At 40.2% G+C, this 27,743-nt stretch overlaps 1 protein-coding gene across 1 annotated transcript in view; it reads right to left on the reverse strand.

The window, feature by feature from the left end:
• Positions 1-27,743, reverse strand: part of DNAH6 (dynein axonemal heavy chain 6) — a 282,979-nt gene that overhangs the window by 116,577 nt on the left and 138,659 nt on the right. The window contains exons 38-45 of the mRNA XM_070479741.1: positions 22,306-22,527; positions 21,165-21,312; positions 17,799-17,956; positions 14,210-14,341; positions 10,220-10,391; positions 9,154-9,300; positions 8,467-8,540; positions 6,293-6,447 (exon numbers count right to left, since the gene is read on the reverse strand). Coding sequence (XP_070335842.1) covers positions 6,293-6,447; positions 8,467-8,540; positions 9,154-9,300; positions 10,220-10,391; positions 14,210-14,341; positions 17,799-17,956; positions 21,165-21,312; positions 22,306-22,527 — 1,208 coding nt within the window. The remainder of the gene's footprint in view (positions 1-6,292; positions 6,448-8,466; positions 8,541-9,153; positions 9,301-10,219; positions 10,392-14,209; positions 14,342-17,798; positions 17,957-21,164; positions 21,313-22,305; positions 22,528-27,743) is intronic.

A 27,743-nucleotide genomic window follows, 5' to 3' on the forward strand; every position in this document is an offset into this window, starting at 1 on the left:
CATTTACCCAGAACTCAAATAAAAAAGATAATGATATTAAAAATTGTGAGAAAAAATGGAATATAAGGATGACAAATCTAGGAGAAGCAAATGGAATCACAGAGACCACACTATAGGAACTGTAGAAGAAACGAAGGGACAGAGTTGAAATAAAAGAAAAAAACCTCAGAGTTGAACCCATTGATCTGAAGAAGTTACTGAGGGTCAGGAAAGAAGGCCAAAGAAGAGAAGCAAAACACAATGTTTTCTAAAAGAAATATAAATATAAAATAAACTCTGTGTGTGCGTGTGTGTGTGTGTAGGTGAATGGATGTATGCATGCATATATGAAATAGAAATCTATATATCTACATTCGACATAATTTTGCGAGCATCTAAAAAGTAGATATAATAAACTACTCCCAAGGGGGTTTCCCTGCTGGCTCAGACTGTAAAAAATCTGTCTGCAATGCAAACGATCCAGGTTTGATCCCTGAGTTGGGAAGATCCCCTAGAGAAGGGAATGGCTACCCACTCCAGTATTCTTGCCTGGAGAATCCCATGGACAGAGGAGCCTGGTGGGCTATAGTCCACAGGATAGTAAAGAGTCCACCATGACTGACTGAGTAACACTTTCGACTTAGCATGCATACATGAATCAATATATGAAACAGAAATCTACATTTTAGACATAACTAAAAATGTGTGAGGATCTAAAAAATAGATATACTAGATTACTCCTAAGGGGTCAAATAATTATAGGCTGGCCTCAAGCATCTCTTTTACAAGATGCCATTCCACAGTGGTTAAGAGGGAAAACTATCATGTTATTTCTCAGAGAATAAACCACCTGCAAACCTATCCTAAAAGGTTCCTTGAGGTATATAGAGAAGCATGAATAAAATTCAAACACTCAAGAAAGGGGAAAGGATGTCAGTATAAAAGTGAGCAGTTTGTATGAGAGTCAAGTTCACTGCTGTTAAGATAAAAAGGTAGGGACTTCCCTGGTGGTCCAGTGGTTGAGAATCTGCCTTGCAATGCAGGGGACACAGGTTTGATCCCTGGTGGGGGAACTAAGATCCCACAGGCTAAGGAGAAGTAATCCTGTACACAATGAGAGAGCCCACAAGCCATAACTGAGACCCTATAAAGCCAGATAAATGAAATAAATATTTTTAAAGGTCAAACTCTCCTTAAAAAGAAGTTGCAAATGTAAAAACCTTTTTTGAAAAATTATCACTGAAAATCTCAGATTGGACTATAGCTTGCTAGGCTCCTCTGTCCATGGGATTCTCTAGGCCAGAATACTGGAGTGGTTTGCCATTCCCTTCTCCAGGGGATCTTCCCAACCTTGGGATTGAACCCAGGTCTCCTTCATTGCAGGCAGATTCTTTACCATCTGAGCCACCAGGGAAGCCCCAACTGGATCATGAGAAACTAGAAAATCATGAAATGTTGTGTGTTTAGTCTTGTCTGACTCTTTGCGATCCTTTGGACTATAGCCCACCAGGCTCCTCTGTCCGTGGGATTCTCCAGGCAAGAATAGTGGAGTGAGTTGCTATTTCCTACTCCAGGTGATCTTCCTGATCCAGGGATTGAGCCTGAGTCTCCTGCATTGCAGGTAGATTCTTTACTGCTGAGCCATTGGGGAAAGCCCAGGAAATCATGAGAGAAATGTAAAAGCAGGTTTAATTTCTCCCTCTCAATCTCTGTTTTTTTAAGGAAAGCATCTTTCTATCCTCTATCTTCTTTATCTATTTCTAATTCATAATGCTGATAACCAAAAAAATAAAAAAGGTTCAAATATTTAAGAAGGATAGCAGCTTTATTCAGTTCAGTTCAGTCTCTCAGTCATGTCCGGCTCTTTGCGACCCCACAAACTGCAGCACGCCAGGCCTCCCTGTCCATCATCAACTCCCGGAGTCCACCCAAACCCATATCCATCGAGTCAGTGATGCCATCCAACCATCTCATCCTCTGTCGTCCCTTTCTCCTCCTGCCCTCAATCTTTCCCAGCATCAGGGTCTTTTCCAATGAGTCAGCTCTTTGCATCAGGTGGCCAAAGTATTGGAGCTTCAGCTTCAACATCAGTCCTTCCAATGAACACCCAGGACTGATCTCCTTTAGGATGGATTGGTTGGATCTCCTTGTAGTCCAAAGGACTCTCAAGAGTCTTCTCCAACACCACAGTTCAAAAGCATCAATTCTTCTGTGCTCAGCTTTCTTTATAGTCCAACTCTCACATATATACATGACCACTGGAAAAACCATTGCCCTGACTAGACGGACCTTTGTTGGCAAAGTAATGTCTCTGCTTTTTAATATGCTTTATTACTTGTTTAATTAAGAAAGTAAAATATGACAATTATAACTCATAGGAAAAGAACACTGCTAACCCTTTACCACATGAACACTCCATCATGAGGGTCTGGATACTGTCCTGTTCTCCATGGGAGTAGTGTATAGCTCATAGGTGTTGTTCAGTTGCTAAGTCGTGTCCGACTTTTTGTGATCCCATGAACTGCAGCATGCCAGGCTCTCCCATCTTTACCATCTCCTGGAGTTTGCTCAAATTCATGTCCTTGGAGTCGATAATGCCATCCAGCCATCTCCTTCTCTGTCACTCTGGTTTCTTTCTGCCCTCAGTCCTTCCCAGCATTAGGATCTTTTCAAATGACTTGGCTCTTCACATCAGGTGACCAAAGTATTGGAGCTTCAGCATCAGTCCTCCCATATTCAGGGTTGATTTCCTTTAGGATTGACTGGTTTGATCTCCCTGCTGTCCAAGGGACTCTCAAGAGTCTTCTCCAGCATCACAGTTTGAAAGCACCAATTCTTTGGTGCTCAGCATTCTTTATGGTCCAGCTGTCACACCTGTACATGACTACTGGAAAAATCATATCTCTGACCATACAGACCTTTGTCAGTAAAGTGATGTTTCTGCTTTTTAACATGCTGTCTAGGTTGGTCATAGCTTTTCTTCCAAGGAGCAAGCCTCTTTTAAATTCATGGCTTATAGTAAGTGCTTCATAAACAAGTTTATTTCTGTTGATTTGTATGTGTGTGTTCACAAAAATGCACTTAAACGCTACACCACATTTTGTTTTGTGATTGTTTTGATAAATAATACTTTATGGATATTCTCATGCTAGTTATAATGGCAGAGTTGAATAGGTGTGACAGGGACTGTAGCAGAGCCTAAAATATTTACCATCTGGTTATTTACCAAAAAAAAAAAAAAAAAAAGCTGTGGCTCCTTTCCTTAGGAACTGCCAGCTAAAAACTGATGCTTGCTATCTGGTTCTACAATAATGGAGTCACTTGTCACTGCAATTGCTGACCTTCAACACACCCTGAAAGGAGTTCAGGGTGGAGATCAGGTGTTGCCCTAAAGGTCCAGGAGCGAGCGACGAGAATGAAAACAGAACACAAAATCTGGTGCAATGGGTCAGGGGACCTGCAGCCTCTATTGGACTGAGGTGCAGAGTCCACTGTGAATCCAGCTCTTATTTCTAATTGCAGACTACAAAACTTTCTTTGATCTATCTTTCCCAAGACGCTACATCGACATAGTCCAGATCTCCTTGTTTATACTCCAGGTCGTTCCCTTCTGGGATAGTCTCAGGAACAATCAGCAAGTGCGTAGGCAGTGTTCATACCTAACTCTGACCCAGTGTTCCAAGGGCCATGATCCCAGTCATACTCCCTTCTGGGTCTGGCCTTGGGGTTTGTAGCAAGGAGATTATTCTTAAGAAAAACTTGGAAGATAACCATTAACACAGTTTCTTAATACATGCTGTTTTTCCAGGTGCGATTTCTGTGGAATTTCTCAAGGCTGTGAAAGTGCATTATTAGAAATTCCCACGTTCCCAATTCAGGAACGAGGCACTGTGTGCTCTGGGAAAAACTGGTAGGACAGGCCTTCAGATATCCATTTTCAGGAGATTTTATGAACTCAATTTCTTATATCTTCTCATATCTAGAAGAGCACTAAAATCATTAAAGGAGACATCTGCTCCTTGTGACTAGCAGCAGCCTTCTGTCAAAATGTGTGCCTGACTGCATGTATCCCCCTTCACTAAAATCACATACATGCTGACTTTCCCCCTATCTCTCTGGAGCAGTTCCTTGGAGTTATCTGAGAGGCTGTCTCTGGGGCTATGGTCCTCATTTTTCCCCAGATAAAACTTAATTCACAACCCTCACACTGTGCTTTTATTTTTCCAGTCAACACATCCTTTGCTAATTCCTCTCCCAAAGCAACTAAGACCCACAGGTACGATCTCTACTGCTATGTCTCCATCACAACATACATCTAACAGAAGACATTTCAGATCATCTGTTTGCTTATATTTCCTCAGTTACCTCCGAGAGTATAAAATTGAGGGTTCAATGGATATGTCCCAGTGTTTTGTTATTTTTTCCCATAATGCACCAGGGTGCTACAGTGGATAAATATTGAATATTACTAATATCTTGCACTATTTATGTTCCTTTTTCCTTTTTTCATTTACATTATAGTAATTTGTTACTTTCACTTGAGATTGAGAAAACAATGGCTTGTCCATCTGCTTACTAGTGTTATTTTTTTCTGTCAACTTACATATCAATGGGTAAAAACCTCCTTCCATTGAGAATCCTCCAAAGTTACATTTTCTCTACTGTAGAGGCAAGAGATACATTTCCTAATTAGCTGTTTAATTTTATTATTACTTAAAATTTTTTTTTTGGCATGATACACAGCATTAGGAATCTTAGTTCCTAGACCAGGAATTAAACCTATGCTCCCTGCAGTGGATGCCTGGAGTCTTAAGCATACTGGACTGCCAGGGAAGTCCCATTAGTGGCTTTAGAGAGAGATCCATTTGACCATCCTTGTAGTATGATGACAACTTTGGGGGGCATGTAACATAAATTGTCTGATGCAAACTGCTCTTTGAAAGCACAGGCTCTGAAGTCAATTTTAAATTTTCTGAGTTGAGAAAGCTTTTATTCAGTTATTCAATGCAACAAAAGCCTAGAATGTTAACAAATGGAAATGTACTATCTGTTATATTACTGAATATTTAGTATTTGCCCCCAAACTGCTTCCCACCATGGAAGCCCTGTTCATTGCTAATCATCAGTAGGTGTTTGAAGGCTCTTATTTCCTCTAATTCCTAACTACCAATCTTCTCTGGAGAAAACATCTACATCGTTATTCACATGGCAGTCCTTTCTGCCAGAAAACCAAATCTCCCCCATTCTACAAATGGTTTTTAATTTCCTTCTGTAATAATTTAAGCAAACTTTAAGTAGCCTGGTGATTCCCATTCATGAAAGTAAGAGAGGTTATAAATATAATTAAGCTGACTTTTCCTATCATGTGGTCTATTCTTCAGGAAGTTTCTCAGACCAGGATTCTGCTGTTAATTTATTTTCTTTCAGGCTTAGGGACTGCCTGAGCCATGGGAATAAAAGTTGTTAGGAGAAAGCGTGTGGGTATTTTGGCAGGGGGCAGATGGGAAGCAAGTGGTATCTTGACAACCCAATGATAAACTATTGTATTTTACAACCCTTGAGTTGTGATGAACATAAATCTTTGAATCAGAGTTAATTAAATAGCAGAAGTATGGGAAGCACAAAAGACTTGGCTTGCTTATGGTTATAGAAAAAAAATTCTGGAGATTTGTCAATCTTAATAAGGTCCAACAGTAAAATATAGTTGACAAGGGAAACAAACAAAGCAATTGTTGTCTTCCATGGTAGTAGCCTATGGGAAATCTTGCCCTCACACACATTTTGCACAGCTTATTCCACAGAATACTACATCAAATCTGGGTATCACATGTTAAGTGAAACATTGAAAAATGATAAAGGGCTCAGTATGTTGAAGACTGGAAATAATTGCTAACAGGAAAGAGTGAAAAATCTGGGATAATAGTGCCTGAAGAGCATAAAGTGAATCCATTTTGGGCCAAGGCATCTACTAGTGAAGCTAGAATCTAAGCACTGGATATGAACCCCATAGCTTGTCACTGGCCAGCTAGAGGCTGTTGTTGTTCAGTCACTAAATTGTGTCTGACTCTTTGCACCCCATGTACTAGAGCTGGCCAGGCTCCTCTGTCCATGGAATTCTCCAGACAAGAATACTAGAGTGGGCCATTTCCTTCTTGCCAGTTGCCATTTCCTAACTTTTAAGTTATAGCAAGATTTGGTAATAGACCTTTGTCCATCTAGCAGTCAATTTAAAGAGTTTGTATAACTTAATCCTTACCTTTTAATATAAAAGAAAATAGATCAATGCATTATTGGGTACTTGATGGCACTTTACCTGGAAACATGCTCTATAGCATCTTGGAAGAACACCAACTTTACTTCTTTGGGGTTTATAAGGTTATAATCATCAAGGTAGTCCTGTAGAACATTTGCAATTTTCTCCATATCAGGCATGTCATCATAAATCCGGTCAGATCTATCTGCTCCAAACTAGAAGATGATTTATTGGATAAGAACCAAGTTGGATCAGTTCTGATGTAAAAACATATATAATATACATAACCTTAGGAGGGGCCATTATTTTTATTTCTATTTTTATTTAATCATTTGCTTATATATGCTAGCAGGGCTGTAAAATGAAGGAAATGGGATTAAAGTAACTCAGATATTCATGGTTAACTGAAAAATTCATTCAATTCAACCTCTTCAAGTGAAACACAGGAATTTCAAATGATCTTTGCAATAAAATTCACACAAAGTTCAGAAAAAATTAAAAAAATTTTCTCACTTTTCTCTCATTTAACTTAACTCTGGTTTCATACTTTTGCTCCTAGGCTGTTGACATCAGAAAGCAAAATAGTTGAAAATTAGGTTTGGCAGACTGTTTTATTAAAAAATAATGCCAGAACTATATGTAGTTTTTAGATACTAGTTATTTGTTTAAATAAATCTTTGAGCATGGTATTTGGTACAAACTATAGGGCACTGAGTTCCTGTTTGGACCTATTGATAATTTATTGTCTTTGCCATAGCAACTGCCCTGGGGACATTTTATTGTGAAATCTTTGACTAAAATACACATAGTCAATGAAAGAAGAGTCCAGTTGCTCTTTTTGCTTTGCTTCATTTTCCTATTTGATAATACCACCATTAGAAACAAACAGGAAATATAATCACTACCTGAAAATAAACTTCAAACTTTTAAAAAGAAGCATTAAATAGATATAGCTCATAGAATAGATCATTTATTATTAGCATTTTTTTTTTTTGGGTTACCAGAATGGTGAGATATTGCACAAATATAAAGATGAATCCATTCATTTGTTTAAACACCACTGGTTGAGAGCCACTGCTGCAGCTCTATGTAGGAAACTGAGGATTTAGGTTGAACTAAACAGATATAGTCCTGCTTTCTCAGAGACACTAGTAGTGTTGTGTGTGCCCAAGCAAGAGTCAGCTTGGTAAAACAAGATGGCTGCCTGTCAACATAGGTATGGTAGTTAGTTAAGTACAAGTCTTTTAACCTAGAATAAGGTTATTCACCTATAAGAAGTATATTCTAGGTAGGTCCAGAAGGTAAAATTAGGGCCTACATGTAGATGTTATTAGGGGGGACAGACTTGAAGAACTTTAGTTCAGTTCAGTCGCTCAGTCATGTTCAACTCTTTGCGATCCCATGAGCTACAGCATGCCAGGCCTCCCTGTCCATCACCAACTCCTGGAGTTTACCCAAACTCATGTCCATTGAGTCAGTGATGCCATCCAACCATCTCATCCTCTGTCATCCCCTTCTCCTCCTGCCCTCAATCTTTTCTAGCATCAGGGTCTTTTCAAATGAGTCAGCTCTTCACATCAGGTGGCCAAACTATTGGAGTTTCAGCTTCAACATTAGTCCTTCCAATGAACACCCAGGACTGAGGCACTTAGTAAAAGGAAAATTTTGCTACTAATTAGAGCTACCCTGAAATGAAGAAGGCAGAACTGCTAACTAATTAGCTTCTCATCACTGGAAATATCTGAGCAGAGTCTGAAGAGCTACATAGACTATGGTAAGAGAATTCCAGTCCTGAGTTAAGAGACTAAACTTCTTTGCTTCCTTTCAAATGGAATACCTGATAATTCAGTCTCTGATTCACTATTATCAAAATGAATGTAACTAGATCAGAATCAGCGATCTTTTTCTCTCAAGAGCCATTATAGCAAATATTTTAGGCTTTGCAGGTCATATAGTGTCTGTTGCTAGTACTTTAGTCTGCCTGGTCATTAGAAAGCAACCAGATAAATAAGACAGAGTCAAATGGGTCTTGTGCTCCTATAGAACTTCATTTACAAAAATTAGTGGTGAGTAGATTTGGACTATGGACCATAGTTTGCTGACCACCCCCCACCCCCCCGTCTAGGTCTTGAATCTTCACATGTGCAAAGCCCCTGTAGAATATGAACTTGAGCTGGAAAACAGTAAATGTTTTATAAACTTCAAATGTAGTCAAGTCAGTACAATACACTTACCTTAATGAAATCTCCAAATATGATGGGCCTAGTCAAAAAATATTCCAGGCCTATAGCAATTCCAAAATGTTTGTCTATTCAAAAAATAAAATCGATTTTTAATATGATGATTAGCTTGAATGCAGGGTATTAATGGTAAGATATACAGAATAACTACCCCTGGTACTTTACTGAGAAGCCTGATTAATACACATGAAACTGAGAGAAAGCCCATGTTAACACCACATCACTTTGGTTTGATTGATAATCTCTTGAATTTAAGATTAAGAATATTTACTATTAATAATAATCATTTTTATTAAATAACATATATGAACACATATTAATAAATAAATACTTTAGAAGTATCCTGGCTTCTTACCTGAAAAAATGCTGTTTGTTTTCTACTTTCCCTCTACTTAAAATTCTATACTGAATTAAGAATACTAATCCTTCCTGAATTTCAACAAAATGATTTTCATAATATTTCACAAGTTGTTATGTATGTGGGTCACTGAAGAAAAAAACTTTTACTAATGAATGATTATAATTTATTTTGCTCATTTTAGAAACCAAACTGTGTCTCCTTGGTCATCTAATGGCTAGGATTAGAAAACAAATTGTTTTTCTACTAAAACAATAAAAATAACCCCTGAAAAAACCTAACTAAATAAAGAAGGATAGATTGATATAAAGATTGATATTTACTGGCCATTTCTGTCAAAATAGCATGGAAATAGTGCTTATCTTCATTATTAATCAAACGATCATGGAAGACTCTTTGACATTCATGGCAGAAGAGTCTGAAGATCTGTATTTCTTCTCTTATTGTTCCTGGGTCACACTGCAGAATACCTGTTTTTTCAGAAAGGGAGAAAAGAAAAACTCTACAATTGTGGAATATCTAGTGATAGTTTAATTAATGAGAAAATCCTTAAGTTCAACTTTATCCCATACTAAAGAAAATGGGTAGTTCCCAGTGGATATATAATCATTGTGACCTCATTTTTTGAAAGTAAAACTGGGGACACATTATCAGCGCAAATGAGGAGGGTAGCAGAAGGGGGATATGGGGCCTAAAGAGAACTATTATTATTATTTTTAATATCTTTATAGCTTATTTTATTTTTTAAAAAGTTTTGGACACACCACTGTGGCATGTGGAATCTTAGTTCCTTGACCAGGGATACGACCCACATTCCCTGCATTGGAAGGCAGAGTCTTAACCATTGGACATTCAGGGAAGTCCCAAGAGAATTGTGTCTTTTAAGATGGGAGGTATTATAGCAGAATTGTATGCTGTTAGGGATGATCTGACAGAAGAAGAAGCACTGACAATGCAGAAGAGAAGGGGGACGTATAAAAGCAAAATCCTAGAGTCAGCAGGAGGGGATGGGTTCAGTAGCAGGGGGGCTGTTGGCACATATTAGGGGCAGGGACAGCTGAATCACTGCAGTGGGAGAGAAGGCAGGGGCAGGGTATCTGGGAGATTTGGAAGAGGAGCCCCTTCTGGTTAGACTATTTTTTTTCTTTAAATTCAGTGAAAAAGAAGACAGGCCACCAGCTGGGAGTGAGAAATGGGATGGTGGTTTGAGGAAAGTTGTGAAGTAGTCAGTGAAGGGTGGGGGTGGAGGGTGACTAAAACAGGGATACTATAATGGAATTTCCGGGCAAATCTCAGGCACCCATGTACATACACTTTTATGCAGGGATGTGTGGGTAAATGGAAATGGAAGGAGGGTGCAGGCCAGGGAACGAGAGTTCCATACACTACCTTGCACACATTTAGATAAATCCCTCAAGTTAAAGACGTAGTGAGACTTGGCTGGTGTTGGCAGAAGATCAACACTCATCCTGTTGTAGATTTCAACTGAGGCTTCCACAATGTTGGATGCAGTTTGCTTGACAGCTGGTGTGAAGTCACTCAGAAAGCCGTTTAAGATGGCCTAGAACCAGAAACATAATGTAAGAGGGCTGGAATGTTTTTAACCAAAATTTATCTTTCAAACACTCCAGACTTGATGTTACTTTTTCTAATAATAGCAGAAAACCAAATTCCAGTGCAAGGACATGTGGGTGTTAAAATTCTTCTTTTCTGGGGAAAGGGGTAAATGAGGCATTTGGGCTTCCCTGGTGGCTCAGACAGTAAAGAATTCGCCTGCAGTGCAGGAGACCTGGGTTTGATCCCTGGGTTGGGAAGATCCCCTGGAGAAGGGAATGGCTACCCACTCTAGTATTCTTGCCTGGAGAATTCCAGAGACAGATGAGTCTGGTGGGCTACAGTGCAGGGTCACAAAGAGTTGGACATAACTGAGCAACTAACACTTTTCACAAATCAAGCACTTGGGATCAGCATATATGAATTACTGTCTATAAAAGAGATAAACAACAAAGTCCTACTGCAGTCCTATCCTCAGTAGGAAGATCCTCTGGAGAAGGAAATGGAAACCCACTCCAGTATTCCTGCCTGGAAAATCCCATGGATGGAGGAGCCTGGCAGGGTACAGTCTATGGGGTTACAAAGAGTTGGACATGACTGAGCAACTTCTCTTTCACTTTCACTGACTCTATGGGACATGAGTTTGAGCAAACTCTGGGAGATAGTGAAGGATAGGGAAGCCTAGGGTGCTGCAGTTCACGGGTTGCAAATAGTAGGACATGACTTAGTGACTGAACAACAACAACAGTTGTATATATACAAATATAGTATTTTACATACAAATATAGTTGTACATATATATTTGTATGTAAAATACTATATTTGATAGTATAAAGTACAGTTATATATATATATATAAAGTATATATTTATAGTTACATATGTATTAGTTTATTTATCTATATTATCTCTCTCTATGGTAGAAGATCTATGGAGACAGGGGTGACATCTATTTTGTTTAAAGTGATGTACCAACATCTGATGCATGGTTGATACTCATCAAGTATTTCTTTAGTGAATGAATGAAGGGCTATTAAACTGATATTCATAAATTAAAACTATCAGGTGACTATCAAGTTTACTGAGGATCATAGCTTGATATTCTGTCCAAAGATCTGGCTTATGTGAAATGTTTGGCAACTTTTAAAAGTTTTACTGAGAATATGCATACAACATACAGAACTTCCATAGCTTAGGGAAAGATGACTTTGTCATGAGAACATTAGTAATGTTTTATCGAGTTGATCATGGCTTTTAATCACTGCTGTTATATCTTTCTAATTAGAATTTACAGCTAAGTTCAGGGACTGCCCTGGTGGTCCAGTGGTTAAGACTCTGCATTTCCAATGCAGGGGTGTGGGTTTGATTCCTAGTTAGGGAACTGAGATCCCAGATGCCAAGTGCTCAAAAAAAAAAAAAAAAAAAGAATTTATATCTAATTTAGTGACAACATTATCAATTTAATTTGGTGTGTGCTATTCAATTTGCCTTCAGAATGTATAGTGATGCATATTTTTGCACAAAAAGTTCTAGCAGATAAACAAATAAAATGTGTGTGAACTGTGGTTCTTGATTCACCTACAACTGTACATAATCCAAATTGTGCAAATTGTGATCCATTGTTAATGGGACTCTCCCCACATATATGTGTAGTTTAACTAACTTAAAATAGACTCTCAAGAAAGTAGTGATATTACTGATTATTTTAGAACTAAGAGATGATTAAAAATATTATAAATACAAGCATATTATGTATCATATATGTATACATAATTATGTAGACTCATAGGTTTCTTTTATATAGTAAACATAAATCTTTTATATAGTAAATATAAAAAACAAAAGTTTATTTGTGTTGCTATCAACAAATTTACTTTTATTTGTTGATTTTGCTTTTTTCAATTCTTGTTTATCCCCAAGTTCCTTCTCCTCCACACAATCACAAAGGACAGGAAAGGTGGACTGTGAACTCTTGAACTCTGCTTAGATGGCTTGTGATTAAAAAGAAAGCTTGGAATCCAAGTCCTTTCTTTCTACAGATAAAATATCCAGTCCGTTCTGGCAATGAGGAAAACACATGTTTCCATGTGAACATAGTCCAACTTAACGGCCCCCAGAATCTCAGTTTTGTTGCTTTTCATTTCCATTGTGGCCTTAGTTAGTTCGGGTTTTAAATACTAGCCTCTAAGTTACAGCAGGAAGAAGCAATTGCTGCTTATTGTCACCTATGACATATTTGCTGCATGATGCTCCTGTAAGTGACACATTTCTGTGGATGTAACATTCCTACAGGCAGAGGCAGGAGGCTGAGTGTTTGGATCAATTTGATTTGAGGAGCCCAGACTCTATCTTCTTCTTCCCACCCAAGAAAGCATTTTCGAATGAGTTAAGAATGCCATTTTGTTGTTGTTGTTGTTGGGATAACTCTGAATTTGTTTGAATTTATTAAAATGTAAAATAATTTGTAAATTCAGTACTTTATCATCAGGCATAAGTTACTTGGGACATTCGCTCACCACTGATTACATCACAAGGGTGTGTTAGGACAGCATAGTTGTGAATCACTCATTTCAGAATTTAGAATATATACAGAAAGGTACTCAATAAAATGGGGGGGAAGTCTTCTAATACCTGTATTGGTCCCTGTTACCTGCTTCCTGTCACATTCTTTACTTGCTGTTTGATTATGGGAGATAAGCTCCCATCCTCCCCTATTCTAAATTAAAGCACTCTCTAAAAATTTTTCCAAATGTGGCATTTCTCATGTATCCTTTTAGCCTTAGATCCTAAATAGCTTATTGTAATGACTTCAAATTTGTTAAAAATAATTTTCCATGGATGTAAGCTGTTTCAGTATGAAAACTACTTTCCATAAACTGTTGTGTATGTGCTGGGTCTGGTCCTTTCTCTCCTCTAAGAAGGCCCCATTGGAAGGAGAGGCAGATGCTGGTAAATGTAGAGGCTGGTTAATGCCAGCATCACTGCTTCTCTGACTCCTGGGCAATGGTCACTAAAGCCAGTTTCTCCTGACTAGTCACCTTTCTTAAGCTACCCGGATGCCCACATTACCACTTCTGGCCTCTGTGACCACATTCACCTGTGTGTTTCTGATTCTCTCTGTCAATTTCACCCTGCAGGACTCTGCTCACCAGCTGTCTCCTCTAAGCATCTTTGCTATTAATAGTTGGCATGACATACTCGCTTTGGTCATGCTGCTTCAAGATCTCTCATTGTTCTATTCAGAATAATGCCGTGCACTTAATGAACACTTCTGCCGAGCACTTAACAAGGCAGAAACAGTTACTTGCCCCTTCTAAAGGACAAAGAAATGGTCTCCTGGGGAAGTTTGTACAGGTGGAAGAAATACCGGTGGTTGTTTCTCTTGGGAGGGTGGGGGCGGCAGGGGTGATGAATTCTGGGTTAGGTATGTTGAGCTTGAACTCATTGGTTATTGGGGCTTGCCTTTGCTGGGCAAGCGGACACAGACAGGGTGGTCAGGGAGGAGATGAACACTGAGGTGGGAGCTAGGTGGGGATGATATCTCCTGGGAGTCAAGGGCCCAGAATACAGCCTTCCTTAGAGGTATGGGAGGTGTTCTGACTCCCTTTCCTCATTTATAAGACTACCTCTGAGACTACTAACACAGAAGGTCATGATGCAAATGCCTATCAACCACTGCCCAGATGCCCCTGTGTTTACCTGGTTTCTGATTAGGCAAGGATGGATGGGCTCCTTAGAAACACAACAGGCTGTGCTGATTGTGTGTGAGCCTTGGAACAAATACATTTTCATTACCCCTTGTGCCCAGATTGGAATCCACATTCACCTGAAAAATCTGTTTCAGACTGTGCTCTGAGGGCATTGGAAGGCAGAGCATGCTGAAGTGCCGGATGAAGCGAGGGGTCACAGGGTTGCGGCCACCACCTGGAGGTGCACATGCTGATACGATTGTTACATCCTATATGGAGAGAAATCCACTTGGGTCACCCAGCAAAGATGGAGATGAGATCTACCCATCCCAAAGGCAGGACTCAACCAACATTTTTGGAGGACCTATCATAGAACATCCTGGTAGTTCAGTGGTAAAGAATCCGCCTGCTAATGCAGGGGACCTGGCTTTAATTCCTGGGTTAGGAAGAGCCCCTGGAGAAGGAAATGATAACCCACTCCAGTATTCATGCCTGGAAAATCCTATGGACAGAGGAATCTGGTGAGTCATAGTCCATGGGGTTGCAAAAGAGTTGGACAAGACTTAGTGACTAAACACACCATCATAGGATAATATTGTGTTGTATTTTCCTGCACATTATCTAACTTAATTCTCACAACCACCTTAGGAGATCACTGTTGTTACCTCCACTTTATAGATGAAAAAAAAAAAGGAAAAAATCAAGGTCCCAGATGGTTAAATAAGTTACTCAAGGTCATTCAGCTAACTCACTGACCTTGTAGAAATCCTCCTTTGTAAAAACTGAATTTTAAAAAATTGTAAGAATTTGTACCTGAGGTTAAAGTACATTCATTCAACAAATAGTAAGAATAGTCAATTCTTATTATTTGTGGTAGTTATGTTCTATAAAGTCACCAGGAACACCGAATTAATGCACCCCGAGCCATTGCTCCGAGGGGAAAAACAGAGCTAGGTTCCTGCGAGCCTCTGGTCATAACATGTTCAGTTGGTCAGTATCTGATACTGCAGGGAACTCTGACCTTGCCTCCTCTCTAGTCTACACCTTCCCTGAAGCCAAGGGGATCTTTCTATAACGCCTCCTCAGAGGCTCCCCATGACTTACACCAGTGGCCCCCAAACTTTTTGGCACCAGTTTTGTGGAAGACAATTTTTCCAACTACAATGTGGGGGATGGTTTTTGGATGATTCAAGAGCATAACATTTACTGTGCACTTAATTTCTATTATTATTACATGAGCTCCACCTCAGATCATCAGGCATTAGATCCTGGAGGTTGGGGACCCCTGTCTTAGAAGATAAATCTACATTCTTCTTCACGGCACTATGACCCCCTGCTCTGACCTCTGCTTCTCCTATTGCTTTGGTGCCCACATTCCACACCCTGCAAGTAATGTTCTACACCCTGCAAGTAGTGTTCCAAACTATCTGCTTTGAGATGCGAATAGCTCCTTTTCCTTGGTTTGCCCTGCCTCACCTGCAAAATCCTGTTCTGATATCACCTCTTCTAGGAAAGATTCTCTGACCATCAACCCACTGCCCACTCCTGCCTCCCTCCAGTCTCTCTCCACATTATATAACCCTGCATTACAAGCACACACTCTTCTATCCTCTGGAGCTAAGGAGGCCAGGGCTGTCACACTTCTCTATAAATCTCATGAATCAAGTATGGTGAGAACTCAATATAGATTGAATGAAGTTACACACGGGAAACATCGAAGCCATATGTCATGGGCTGACTAATGTGTCTGTCTGTACCTTTTTTCCACCACTCACATGCTGAAGCCTTGACTCCAGGTGGTGCAGCGGTAAAGAATCTTCCTGCCAATGCAGGAGATGCAAGAAACATGGGTTCCATCCCTGGGCTGGAGAGAGATCTCTTGAAGAAGGAAACAGTTACCCATGCCAGTATTCTTGCCTGGAGAATCCAATGGACAGAGGAGCCTGGCAGACAACAGTCCATGGGGGTGGCAAAGAGTTGGAAGCGACTGAGCAACTGAGCACACATATAAGAAACATCAAAGCCATTAGCCATGCGCTGACTGTCTCTACCTCCTTTTGGCCAATCACGTGCTCAAAATTCTCCAAGCCAGGCTTCAACAGTACATGAACCAACTTTCAAGATGTTCAAGGTGGATTTAGAAAAGGCAGAGGAACCAGAGATCAAATTGCTAACATCTGTTGGACCATTGAAAAAGCAAGAGAGTTCCAGAAAAACATCTATTTCTGCTTTATTGACTATGCCAAAGCCTTATCACAACAATTTGTGGAAAATTCTTAAAGAGATGGGGATACCAGGCCACCTGACCTGCCTCTTGAGAAACCTGTATGCAGGTCAGGAAGCAATAGTTGGAACTGGACATGGAATAACAGACTGGTTCCAAATCAGGAAGGGAGTAAATCAAGGCTGTATATTGTCACCCTGCTTATTTAACTTACATGCAGAGTACATCATGTTAAATGCCAGGCTGGATGAAGCACAAGCTGGAATCAAGATTGCTGGGAGAAATATCAACAACCTCAGATATGCAGATGACACCACCCTTATGGCAGAAAGGGAAGAAGAACTAAAGAGCCTCTTGATGAAAGTCAAAGAGGAGAGTGAAAAAGTTGGCTTAAAGCTCAACATTCAGAAAACTAAGATCATGGCATCTGGTCCCATCACTTCATGGCAAATAGATGGGAATACAATGGAAACAGTGAGAGACTTTATTTTTGGGGGCTCCAAAATCACTGCAGATGTGACTGCAACCATGAAATTAAAAGATGGTTCCCTCGGAAGAAAAGCTATGACCAACCTACACAACATATTAAAAGGCAGAGACATTGCTTTACCAACAAAAGTCTGTCTAGTGAAAGCTATGGTTTTTCTAGTAGTCATGTGTGGATATGAGAGCTGGACTATAAAGAAAGCTGAGCACCAAAGAATCGATGCTTTTGAACTGTGATGTTGGAGAAGACTCTCAAGAGTCCCTTGGACTGCAAGGAGATCCTACTGGTCCATCCTAAAGGAAATCAGTCCTGGGTGTTTATTGGAAGGACAGATGCTGAAGCTGAAACTGCAATATTTTGGCCACCTGATGCAAAGAACTAATTCATTTGGAAAGACCCTGATGCTGGGAAAGATTGAAGGTGGGGGGAGAAGGGGACGACAGAGGATGAGATGGTTGGATGGCATCACTGACTCAGTGGACTTGAGTTTGAGCAAGCTACGGGAGTTAGTGATGGACAAGGAAGCCTGGCATGCTGCAGTTCATGGGGTTGCAAAGAGTCTGACATGACTGAGCTACTGAACTGAACCTCCTTTTGGCCAATCATGTGCTGAAGCCTTATTTCATAGTATCCACAATCTGACTATATTTGGAGATGGGTATTTAAAGAAGTAACTTAGTTAAGAGGAAGTCATTAGGATGGGCCTTAATCCAGTATGATTGATGTCTCCTTATAAGAAGAGACGATTTGAACAAAGATGGACACAGGGGAAAATCAGAAGACATAGGGGGAACATGGCCATCTGTAAACCAAGGAGAGAGGCCACAGAATAAAGCAACCCTACTGATATCTTGACCTTGGACTTCCCTCTTCTAGAACTGGGAGAAAATAAATTTCTACAGTTTGAGTTACCCAATGTATGGTATTCAGTTATGGCAACTCTAACAAATGAGTGCACCACATTTCATTGCTGTTTATATGGAGACATACGAAGTCATTTAAAACCTAAAGTAACCTGTATATCTTTCCAAAAGAGTTTGTTTCTGTCATAAAATCCACCAAAATCTTGATATTGCCGAAGTAATTCAATGGGAGGCTGAGAGCCATAGCGATCCAGCCTAGGCATGTTTAGGTCGTCAACAAAAATCACAACTCGTTTGTTTCCTGGTGCTCCTAGGGAAAGAAAATGAGTTTAAGAATTATGATTTGTCTTCAGTAAGGTGGCTCAGATGGTAAAGAGCCTGCCTGCAATGCAGGAGACTCAGGTTCGATTCCTGGGTTGGGAAGATCCTCTGGAGAAGGGAATGGCAACCCACTCCAGTATTCTTGCCTGGAGAACTCCATGGACAGAGCCGCCTGGCAGGCTAATGACCATGGGGTCACAAAGAGCTGGACACAAATAAGTGACTTTCACTTTTGAAACTTTCAAAATGTAAGACAAAGCTTAGATAAGGCTTTGGACCCAATGCACACCATGTAGGTCATAATGAGCTCAGCTGTTAAGTGTGAGGAGGTCCCTAGGGGAATCCTGAGTTGAGGAGGAGAGACCTCCCTCTCACCCCATCCAGGCCCTAACAGGGAGCTATAGACTCAGCCAGGATACCCACATTATCAGATGGTCCCTCACCAAAATGGCAACTCTGACTCCAGTACCTTTGCCTGGGAAATCCCATGGACAGAGGAGCCTGGCAGGTTACAGTCCATGGAGTCGCAGAGTCAGACATGACTGAGCAACTGAGCATACATAATTGATTTACAGTGTTGAGGGATTTTTTTTGATTGCTCGAACCCTTTGGAAAATATGCTGAAAGTTGCAGGCCTTCTTAGAAAATGCATGAGTGATCTCCCAGATATGATTTTGTAATTCTAGGTTAAGAACCTCCATCTTAGGAAATGAAGTTCATTCTAAGCACAGCACTCACTCTCACCCTCCAGGTGCAGGATGATACCAGCACATCAGGTGACCTTCCTCAACCCCAGCCACTCCCAACTGTCCTCACCAACTGTGCAGCCTGCACACAGAGTGAAGAAGGTTATTTGGTTTTCACACTAGGAAGCAGACAGATCTCCAGGTTTCCTTACATAAATGCCATCCCACTACCCTCTATAGGGAAAACATGGCTGGATTTTCAAAAACAGGGATAGTGAAGGACAAGGAAGCCTAGTATGCTGCAGTCCATGGGGTTGCAAAGAGTCAGACATGACTGAGTAATTGAATAACGAACTACGTCAAAGGGAAATCCACTGGAGCTGTACAATGTCAACTTTAACTTAGAGTAAGTTAACATATACATTCAGGGGAAAAAAAAGTGATTAACAGATAAAAGAGAACAACTTAAGCAGAGGAAGTGACTCCACCCATGCTGGTATCTGGCATCAGTGACAACTGCAAAGGACATAAGGTAAATCTCATGCCCTCACCTCATTTTCTGGCCTCTGGAAGTCAAGTAGCAGGTCAGGGATATGGAAAGGTTCTAAGACAATCATTCATAAAAATTTGGGGCCCCCACCAGAAAGACTGGCATCTATTGCCCTGCATCTACCTGAGCAGGAAAGGAGGAACAAAAAGCGGTTGGTAGAGCAGCTGGCGTGGCAAGGCCTGTGAGATGATGGGCCATGTGGAGGGCAGCTGGGCCTGGGCTTGGCCTAGTGCTCCACCCAGGAGGGCTGTGGGCTGCGCAAGCGGACCATAACACAAGAGACTAGATGTGCCGTGGGAGGGTGGGACAGAGTGGGGCTGAGACCCTCATTGCCAACAGCAGGGAACTTTTCAATGGAGAGGTCAGGGAATCTTCCACTGGGGAAGAGGTCAGGGAAACTTCCTGTGGGGAGGTCAGGAAACCTTCCAGAGCAGAGGTCAGGGGAACCTTCCAGTGTGGAGGTCAGGGGAAACTTCCACTGGGGAGGAGGTCAGGGAAGCTTCCAGTAGGGAGGTCAGGGGAACCTTCCACTGGGGAGGAGATCAGGGGAAACTTCCACTAGGGAGGAGGTCAGGGAAGCTTCCAGTGGGGAGTTCAGGGGAACCTCCCAGTGCAGAGGTCAGGGGAACCTTCCAGTGCGGAGGTCAGGGAACCTTCCACTGGGGAGGAGGTCAGGAAAGCTTCCAGTGGGGAGGTCAGGGTAACCTTCCAGTGCAGAGGTCAGGGGAACCTTCCACTGGGGAGGAGGTCAGGGAAACTTCCACTGGGAGGTCAGGGTAGCTTCCAGTGGGGCAGTCAGGGAAGCTTCCAATGGGGAGGTCAGGGCTTGGCCTGCACATAGTTCTTTCAGGAATCCTTCAGAGGGCCTGCTCCTGGAAGCGTGTCATACCAAGGGCGTGGACAGCCGTCTGACCAGCAGAGAAGCAGAGACAGTCCACAGAGGCCCATCTAAACTTCATTTACAGAGAACCTTGTCCTTCCCTTCTCCTCCCATCTCAATACACTAGAGCCTCCCAGAGGCAGGGTGGGAAGAATAAAAGAGCACCCATGCTCCCTTCAGCCACAAACCTGGCTTACAACAAAGGAGAGGAAAAGCTTTTTTAAAAAGTCTTTATTGAATTTGTGACAACACTGCTTCTGTTTTATGTTTTGGATTTTGGCTGCGAGGCATGTGGGGATCTTAGCTCCCTGATCAGGGATCAAACTTGCACCACTTGCTTACGTCATTGGACCACCACCGAAGTCCCCGGAAGGAGTTTTAAATTGCGTTTGGGATCAATAAACAATAAGGCCCTACTGTAGTGCACAGGAAATTAGATCCAATCTCCTGGGATAAACCATAATGGAAAAGAATATAAAAAAGAATATACATCTGTGTATAACTGAGTCACTTGGCTGCACAGCAGAGATGAACACAATAATACTTTAAAAAAAGACAAGGAAAAAAAACGGTTTGGGATTGAAGATTTCATTGGATCAGATTCAAAATGACTGCAAGTGACCAGAAAGTTATGGTATTGATTGAAACAGTTGAAAAGGAAGGGTGAGGGAGATCCCCCAAGGCCTGGAGGCAAGTGCTGCCTGAAGAAACCCCAAAGCAGTTTCATGCTTATTCCCTACTGGGTTCAGGTAACTCAATGCACCAGATATAAAGAGGTTTGTTTGCTTTAAATAAGGGGAAACCAATGCAGGTTTGAAAGAAGAGCGAGTAGAGAGAGGGAGAGCCTTGGAGAGGTAGAGACAGATGTTCTGAGTTGAAGGTGATGACAGACATAAACTATTTGCTTGCTAACAGTAAGATATCTAGATCTAAAGCCATGAAAGAATATCATGAACGGAATTACCTTTACAAATAAATTAAGCAAAGGAAATATCCAATTGTAACTTTATTACATGTACTGTTTTTGTGAATTAGCTTCATAAATAATTTATGTGAGGAAAATGACAAGAACAAATCTTACCTAGGATATTTTTTCTTTTCCTTTCCAGTTTTGACTCAATGATCTCTTGTGTTCTTGAAGATGAAGTTTGAGCAGAAAAATTTAGATAAACAGGGACATAGCCGGCTGATTCTTGAATTCTATTTAGCAATCCTTTTGCAATAACAGACTTTAAAATAAAAAAAAAGATGTTAATTGATTTACACTCAATGTCTTTCAATTATGTATATCAGTAATAATCTGGTACAATGAGTAAAATCAGGATAAGAGGAGGGAGGGAGGTTAAAGCTAGATTGAAATGTCTTTTTCTTCCTGGAGAGTACATTTAATTACAGTTATCAGAACCACGGAAATATTCTAAGCAGCTCTATTTCAGCAAAAAAATTTATTTTCATTTTATACCCAAATCCATCTTGGTTACTATCCAAGTTAAATTGATAGCAAGAATCAGAGACTTAGAAATAATTTAGAGGGAAAACAGTGAGTCCCTATTCACATGGACTGCCCCCAAATCAAGATGACCAAAATAATCAGCATTTTCCTAAACACCATCACTGTGCTGAGTAGAAGTAAATGGGCAGGAGGCGAAAGAACTTCATTAATAATCTGCGGGGACACAAACAGCCTTGACAGGTTCCCACCCTAACTTGTGAAGTGGCAGCCCCAGAAATTTTCAGGGACACAACAGAAAAGCTCCCAAACACAAAAGATTGGTTCACAGGGTCCTCTGGTTTATATATATTATTGACACCAAGGATTTATTCAGAAAGTGGCAAACGAATTAATATAGATTCAGCATAGTTATATTCTTCCTGAAAAAGTGACACAAATTCAGAAGAAATTTCCCTGAGAAATAAGGTGTTATTTATGGGGCTCACAGTTCTAGGTTCATCATGCCCTCTGGACAGAGCTTCTTGTATGATGTGGGGCTTCCCCGTGGCTCAGATGATAAAGAATCTACCTGCAATGCAGGAGACCCAGGTTTGATCCCTGGGTTAGGAAGATCCCTTGGAGAAGGGAATGGCTAACCACTTCAATAATTCCTGCCTGGAGCATTCCATGGACAGAGAAGCCTGGCAGGCTACAGTCCACAGGATCATAGAGTTGGACACTATGAGCAACTGAGCAACTAACACTTTCTTGTTTGATGTAGGTTTCCTACCTTGCCAACTCCAGTTATTCCAGTAAACAACACTGAATGCTTGACTGCCAGTAATTTTTCCATTAGGTACCCAAAGCGCACTGTGTCAGCTGTGGGGACAAGCATTTCAAAAAACGGAGTGTCTCGGCTGTATTTGAAGGTGGGTATGATTCGTTCCCAGGGATCCAGCCGTTTGGTGTCAAAATCCATGTGAATGCTCCATAGGTCACCAGAACTGGGAAGCTAGGATACAAAATTAAAGACCACTATTGAAAGGATTGGCACACCGTCATAGAAACAGTTACACAGAAGCAAAGGCAGTCAGAGAACATGGATGGGTTTGGATTTCTTGTTGCTTTGTAGAGAAGTAGTTGCTTAAGTATCAGAGTCCACTTCTTTAAGTAATCATGAAATACTGTACAGTAAAAGCCTGATGTACTGACTATGTTAAAACTATATTACTATGACCCACATCCAAGAATTTTAGAAACAAAAGCAAAAATAAATAAATGGGACCTAATGAAACTTAAAAGCTTTTGCACAACAAAGGAAACTATAAGCAAGGTGAAAAGACAGCCCTCAGATTGGGAGAAAATAATAGCAAACGAAGCAACAAAGGATTAATCTCAAAAATATATAAGCAACTCCTCCAGCTCAACTCCAGAAAAATAAATGACCCAATCAAAAAATGGGCCAAAGAACTAAACAGACATTTCTCCAAAGAAGACATACAGATGGCTAACAAACACATGAAAAGATGCTCAACATCACTCATTATCAGAGAAATGCAAATCAAAACCACAATGAGGTACCATTACACGCCAGTCAGGATGGCTGCTATCCAAAAGTCTACAAGCAATAAATGCTGGAGAGGGTGTGGAGAAAAGGGAACCCTCTTACACTGTTGGTGGGAATGCAAATTAGTACAGCCACTATGGAAAACAGTGTGGAGATTTCTTAAAAAGCTGGAAATAGAACTGCCATATGACCCAGCAATCCCACTTCTGGGCATACACACCGAGGAAACCAGATCTGAAAGAGACACGTGCACCCCAATGTTCATCGCAGCACTGTTTATAATAGCCAGGACATGGAAGCAACCCAGATGCCCATCAGCAGACGAATGGATGAGGAAGCTGTGGTACATATACACCATGGAATATTACTCAGCCATTAAAAAGAATTCATTTGAATCAGTTCTAATGAGATGGATGAAACTGGAGTCCATTATACAGAGCGAAGTAAGCCAGAAAGATAAAGACCATTACAGTATACTAACACATATATATGGAATTTAGAAAGATGGTAACGATAACCCTATATGCAAAACAGAAAAAGAGACTCAGATGTATAGAACAGACTTGTGGACTCTGTGGGAGAAGGCGAGGGTGGGATGTTTCAAGAGAACAACATCGAAACATGTATATTACCTAGGGTGAAACAGATCACCAGCCCAGGTTGGATGCATGAGACAAGTGCTTGGGCCTGGTGCACTGGGAAGACCCAGAGGGATCGGGTGGAGAGGGAGGTGGGAGAGGGGACCGGGATGGGGAATACATGTAAATCAATGGCTAATTCATTTCAATGTATGACAAAAACCACTGCAATGTTGTAAGGTAATTAGCCTCCAACTAATTTAAAAAAAAAAAAGAAAAAAAATATACTAATGTACTAAAAAAAAAAAACTATATTAAAAAAGTATTTAATTCAACATTAAGCCCCAACATTCAGGGATTACTCTATGCCAAATACTGTGTTTGGTGTGGGGGAAAATGCTGAACGAGACCCAGCCTTTGCCTTCAATGACTTTATAATCCACCTTGAGGATGCAAGCACACTACTTAATACTCATGGAGAAGTAAGGGTTCTAATATAGTTTAGCACATCCACAGAGGAGGGATGGCTCATTTCTAATCGCAGGGGAATTGTAGTGGTGGCTAGAGATTTAGGTGGGCTTCCCTGGGGGCTCAGACAATAAAGAATCTGCCTGCACTCTAGGATTCGCAGGTTCCATTCCAGGGTTGAGAATATTCCCTGGAGAAGGGTAAGGCTACCCACTCCAGTGTTCTTGCCTGGAGAATTCTATGGGCAGAGGACCCTGGTGGGCTATAGTCCATAGGGTCACAAAGAGTCAGACAGGACTGAGTTACTAACATCTAACACATTAGCGGGTGGTGATGCTACAATTCAGACTTGAAAGATAAGCAGGAGTCAGATGGGCAGAGAAGGGATGAAGTGGGGATGGGGAAAAAGGAGTCAGGGTTCACATTAAGAAAACAGGTCTGGAAGCCATGGAAAGTGCCATGCATGTGGAAACGATAAGAGATAAGTCTGGACACACAGATGTGACCAAGTTATAAAAACCTCATTTGTTAAAGAGCTTGAAGCAAGAGTTCAGTGAAGAATTCTAAGTAGGTGGGTAACATGATCAGATTCCATTTCAGAAGGTTCATTCTGACAGCTGCACAAAACAATGGTGTTTCAAGCTTATTGGGCACTGACCCTTTTTAAAAAAAATAATTTTTAACTGGAGGATAATTGCTTTAGTGCTGTGTTGGTTTCTGCTGTACAACAGCATGCCCCTTCCCACCCCTCTAGGTCATCACAGAAGTCATCACTGGAGTGAGCTCCCTGTGTTATACAGCAGCTTCTCACTAGTTATCTACTTTACATGTGGTAATGTATGTGTTTCAATGCTACACTCTCAATTCATCCCATCCTCTCATTCCCCTGCTGTGTCTACAAATCTGTTCTCTATGTCTGCATCTCTATTCCTGCCCTGCAAATAGGTTCATCAGTACCATTTTTCTAGATTCCATATATATGCATTTACTATACAGTATTTATTTTTCTGTTTCTTACTTCTCTCTGTAAAACAGGCCCTAGGTTCATCCACCTCAGTTCAACTGACTCATATTCTTTCCTTTTTATGGCTGAGTAATATTCCATTGTATATATGTACCACAACTTCTACTTTATTCATTTATCTGCTGATGGACATCTAGGTTGCTTCCATATCCTAGCTATTGTAAATAGTACTGCAATGAACACTGGGGTATATGTGTCTTTTTCAAATCTGATTTTCTCAGGATATATGCCCAGTAGTGGGATTGCTGGGTCAAAATGTCATTTTTATTCCTAGTTTTTTAAGGAATCTCTGTAGTGGCTGTAACAATTTACATTCCCACCAACAGTGCTAGAGGCTTCCCTTTTCTCCATATCTATTTGTAGATTTTTTGATGATGGCCATTCTGAACAGTGTTAGGTGATACTTCATTGTACTTTTGATGTGCATTTCTCTAATAATGAGTGATGTTGAGCATCTTTTCATGTATTACTGGTCATCTGTATGACTTCTTTGGAGAAATGTCTGTTTAGGTCTTCTCATTTTTTGATTGGGTTGCTTGTGTTTCTGATATTGAGCTGCATGAGTTGCCTGTACATTTTTTGGATTAATCCTTTGTCAATTGCTTTGCTATTATTTTCTCCCATTCTGAGGGTTGTCTTTTCATTTTGTTTAGAGTTTCCTTTGCTGTGCAAAAGCTTTTAAGTTTAATTAGGTCCTATTTACTTATTTTTGTTTTTATTTCTATCACTCTATAAGGTGGGTCAAAGAGGATCTTGCTGATATTTATTGACAGTGACTCAATTTCACATGGTGATCTGGTACATACATATAGATGTGTTTGTTTAAATATGTATAATATTTACCCCAAGTATCACTCTATTTCACATTCTATTCTATTAAAAAAAACCTTATTTGAATTTTCTACATATTCAGTTATGTTTCCTTCAAATAATGACAGCTTTATTTCATTTCTAAAGTTTATATTTTATATTTTATTTTTTTCCCCTGCCTTACTGCACATGCTAGGATCTCCAATATAGTGTTAACTAAAAGTTGTGATGGCGGCTATTTAATTTTTTTTTTTTTTGGTTAAAAGTGATTTTTATGTGTCCATGTTCTCTTCTAGCCCCTGTGCATACATGTGTATAATTTTTAAAAGTCATAGAATGGGAATAGTTTTATAAGTTTTATAAAATATATAGATACACGGCACATGTATATAGGTATCTAAATATATATATATGATATGATTTTACAAACCACATTTTGTTTTGCTTACTTAAAATTATCACCAATATTTTTATCATTTGGTATATAATCTTTTTCATAATCATGGATGCTTAATATTTCAAAGTTCTAAGAGCTTTCTGTTTTATAACTCATTCAATCCTCACAGCAAGTCTATAAAATTGCCTTTATTTTCTATATTTGAAATTTTTCACTATTTCATTGGTATTTACTCTCATCTTTATTATTGCCTACCACCCACTTTTATAAGGTTTAATATTCTTTTTTGTTTGTTTTTAATTTTTTTAAAATTTTACTTGGAGGCTAATTACAATATTGTGGTGGTTTTGCCATACATTCACATGAATCAGCCATGGTTGTACATGTGTTCCCTATCCTGACCTTCCCTCCCACCTCCCTCCCCATCCCATCTCTCAGGGTTATCCGAGTGCACCAGTCCTGAGCACCCTGCCTCATGGATCAAACCTGGACTATAGATCTATTTCACATATGTTAATGTGCATGCTTTAATGCTATTCTCTCAAATCATCCCACCCTCACCTTCTCAAACAGAGTCTAACAGTCTGTTCTTTATATCTGTGTCTCTTTTGCTGTCTTGCATATAGGGTTATCATTACCATCTTTCTAAATTCCATATATATGCGTTAATATACTGTATTGGTGTTTTTCTTTCTGACTTACTTCACTCTGTATAATAGGCTCCAGTTTCATCCATCTCATTAGAATTGATTCAAACGCATTCTTTTTAATAGCTGAGTAATATTTCATTGTGTATATGTACCACAACTTTCTTATCCATTCATCTGCTGATGGACATCTAGGTTGCTTCCATGTCCTGGCTATTTTAAACAGTGCTGTGATGAACATTGGGGTACATGTGCCTCTTTCAATTCCGGTTTCCATGGTCTGTATGCCCAGCAGTGGGATTGCTGTGTCATATGGCAGTTCTGTTTCCAGCTTTTTAAGGAATCTCCACACGGTTCTCCATAGTGGCTGTACTAGTTTGCATTCCCACCAACAGTGTAAGAGGGTTCCCTTTTCTCTGCACCCTCTCCAGCATTTATTGTTTGTAGACTTTTTGATAGCAGCCATTCTGACTGGTGTGAAATGGCACCTCATTGTGGTTTTGATTTGCCTTTCTCTGATAACAAGTGATGTTGGCATCTTTTCATGTGTTTGTTAGCCATCTGTATGTCTTCTTTGGAGAAATGTCTGTTCAGTTCTTTGGCCCATTTTTTGACTGGGTCACTTATTTTTCTGGAATTGAGCTGTAAAAATATGTATATTTTTGAGATTAATTCTTTGTCAGTTGGTTTTGTTTGCTATTATTTTCTCCCATTCTGAAGACTGTCTTTTCACCTTG

The sequence above is a fragment of the Odocoileus virginianus genome, chromosome 2 (genome assembly GCF_023699985.2).
Source record: "Odocoileus virginianus isolate 20LAN1187 ecotype Illinois chromosome 2, Ovbor_1.2, whole genome shotgun sequence".
Lineage (NCBI taxonomy): Eukaryota > Metazoa > Chordata > Mammalia > Artiodactyla > Cervidae > Odocoileus > Odocoileus virginianus.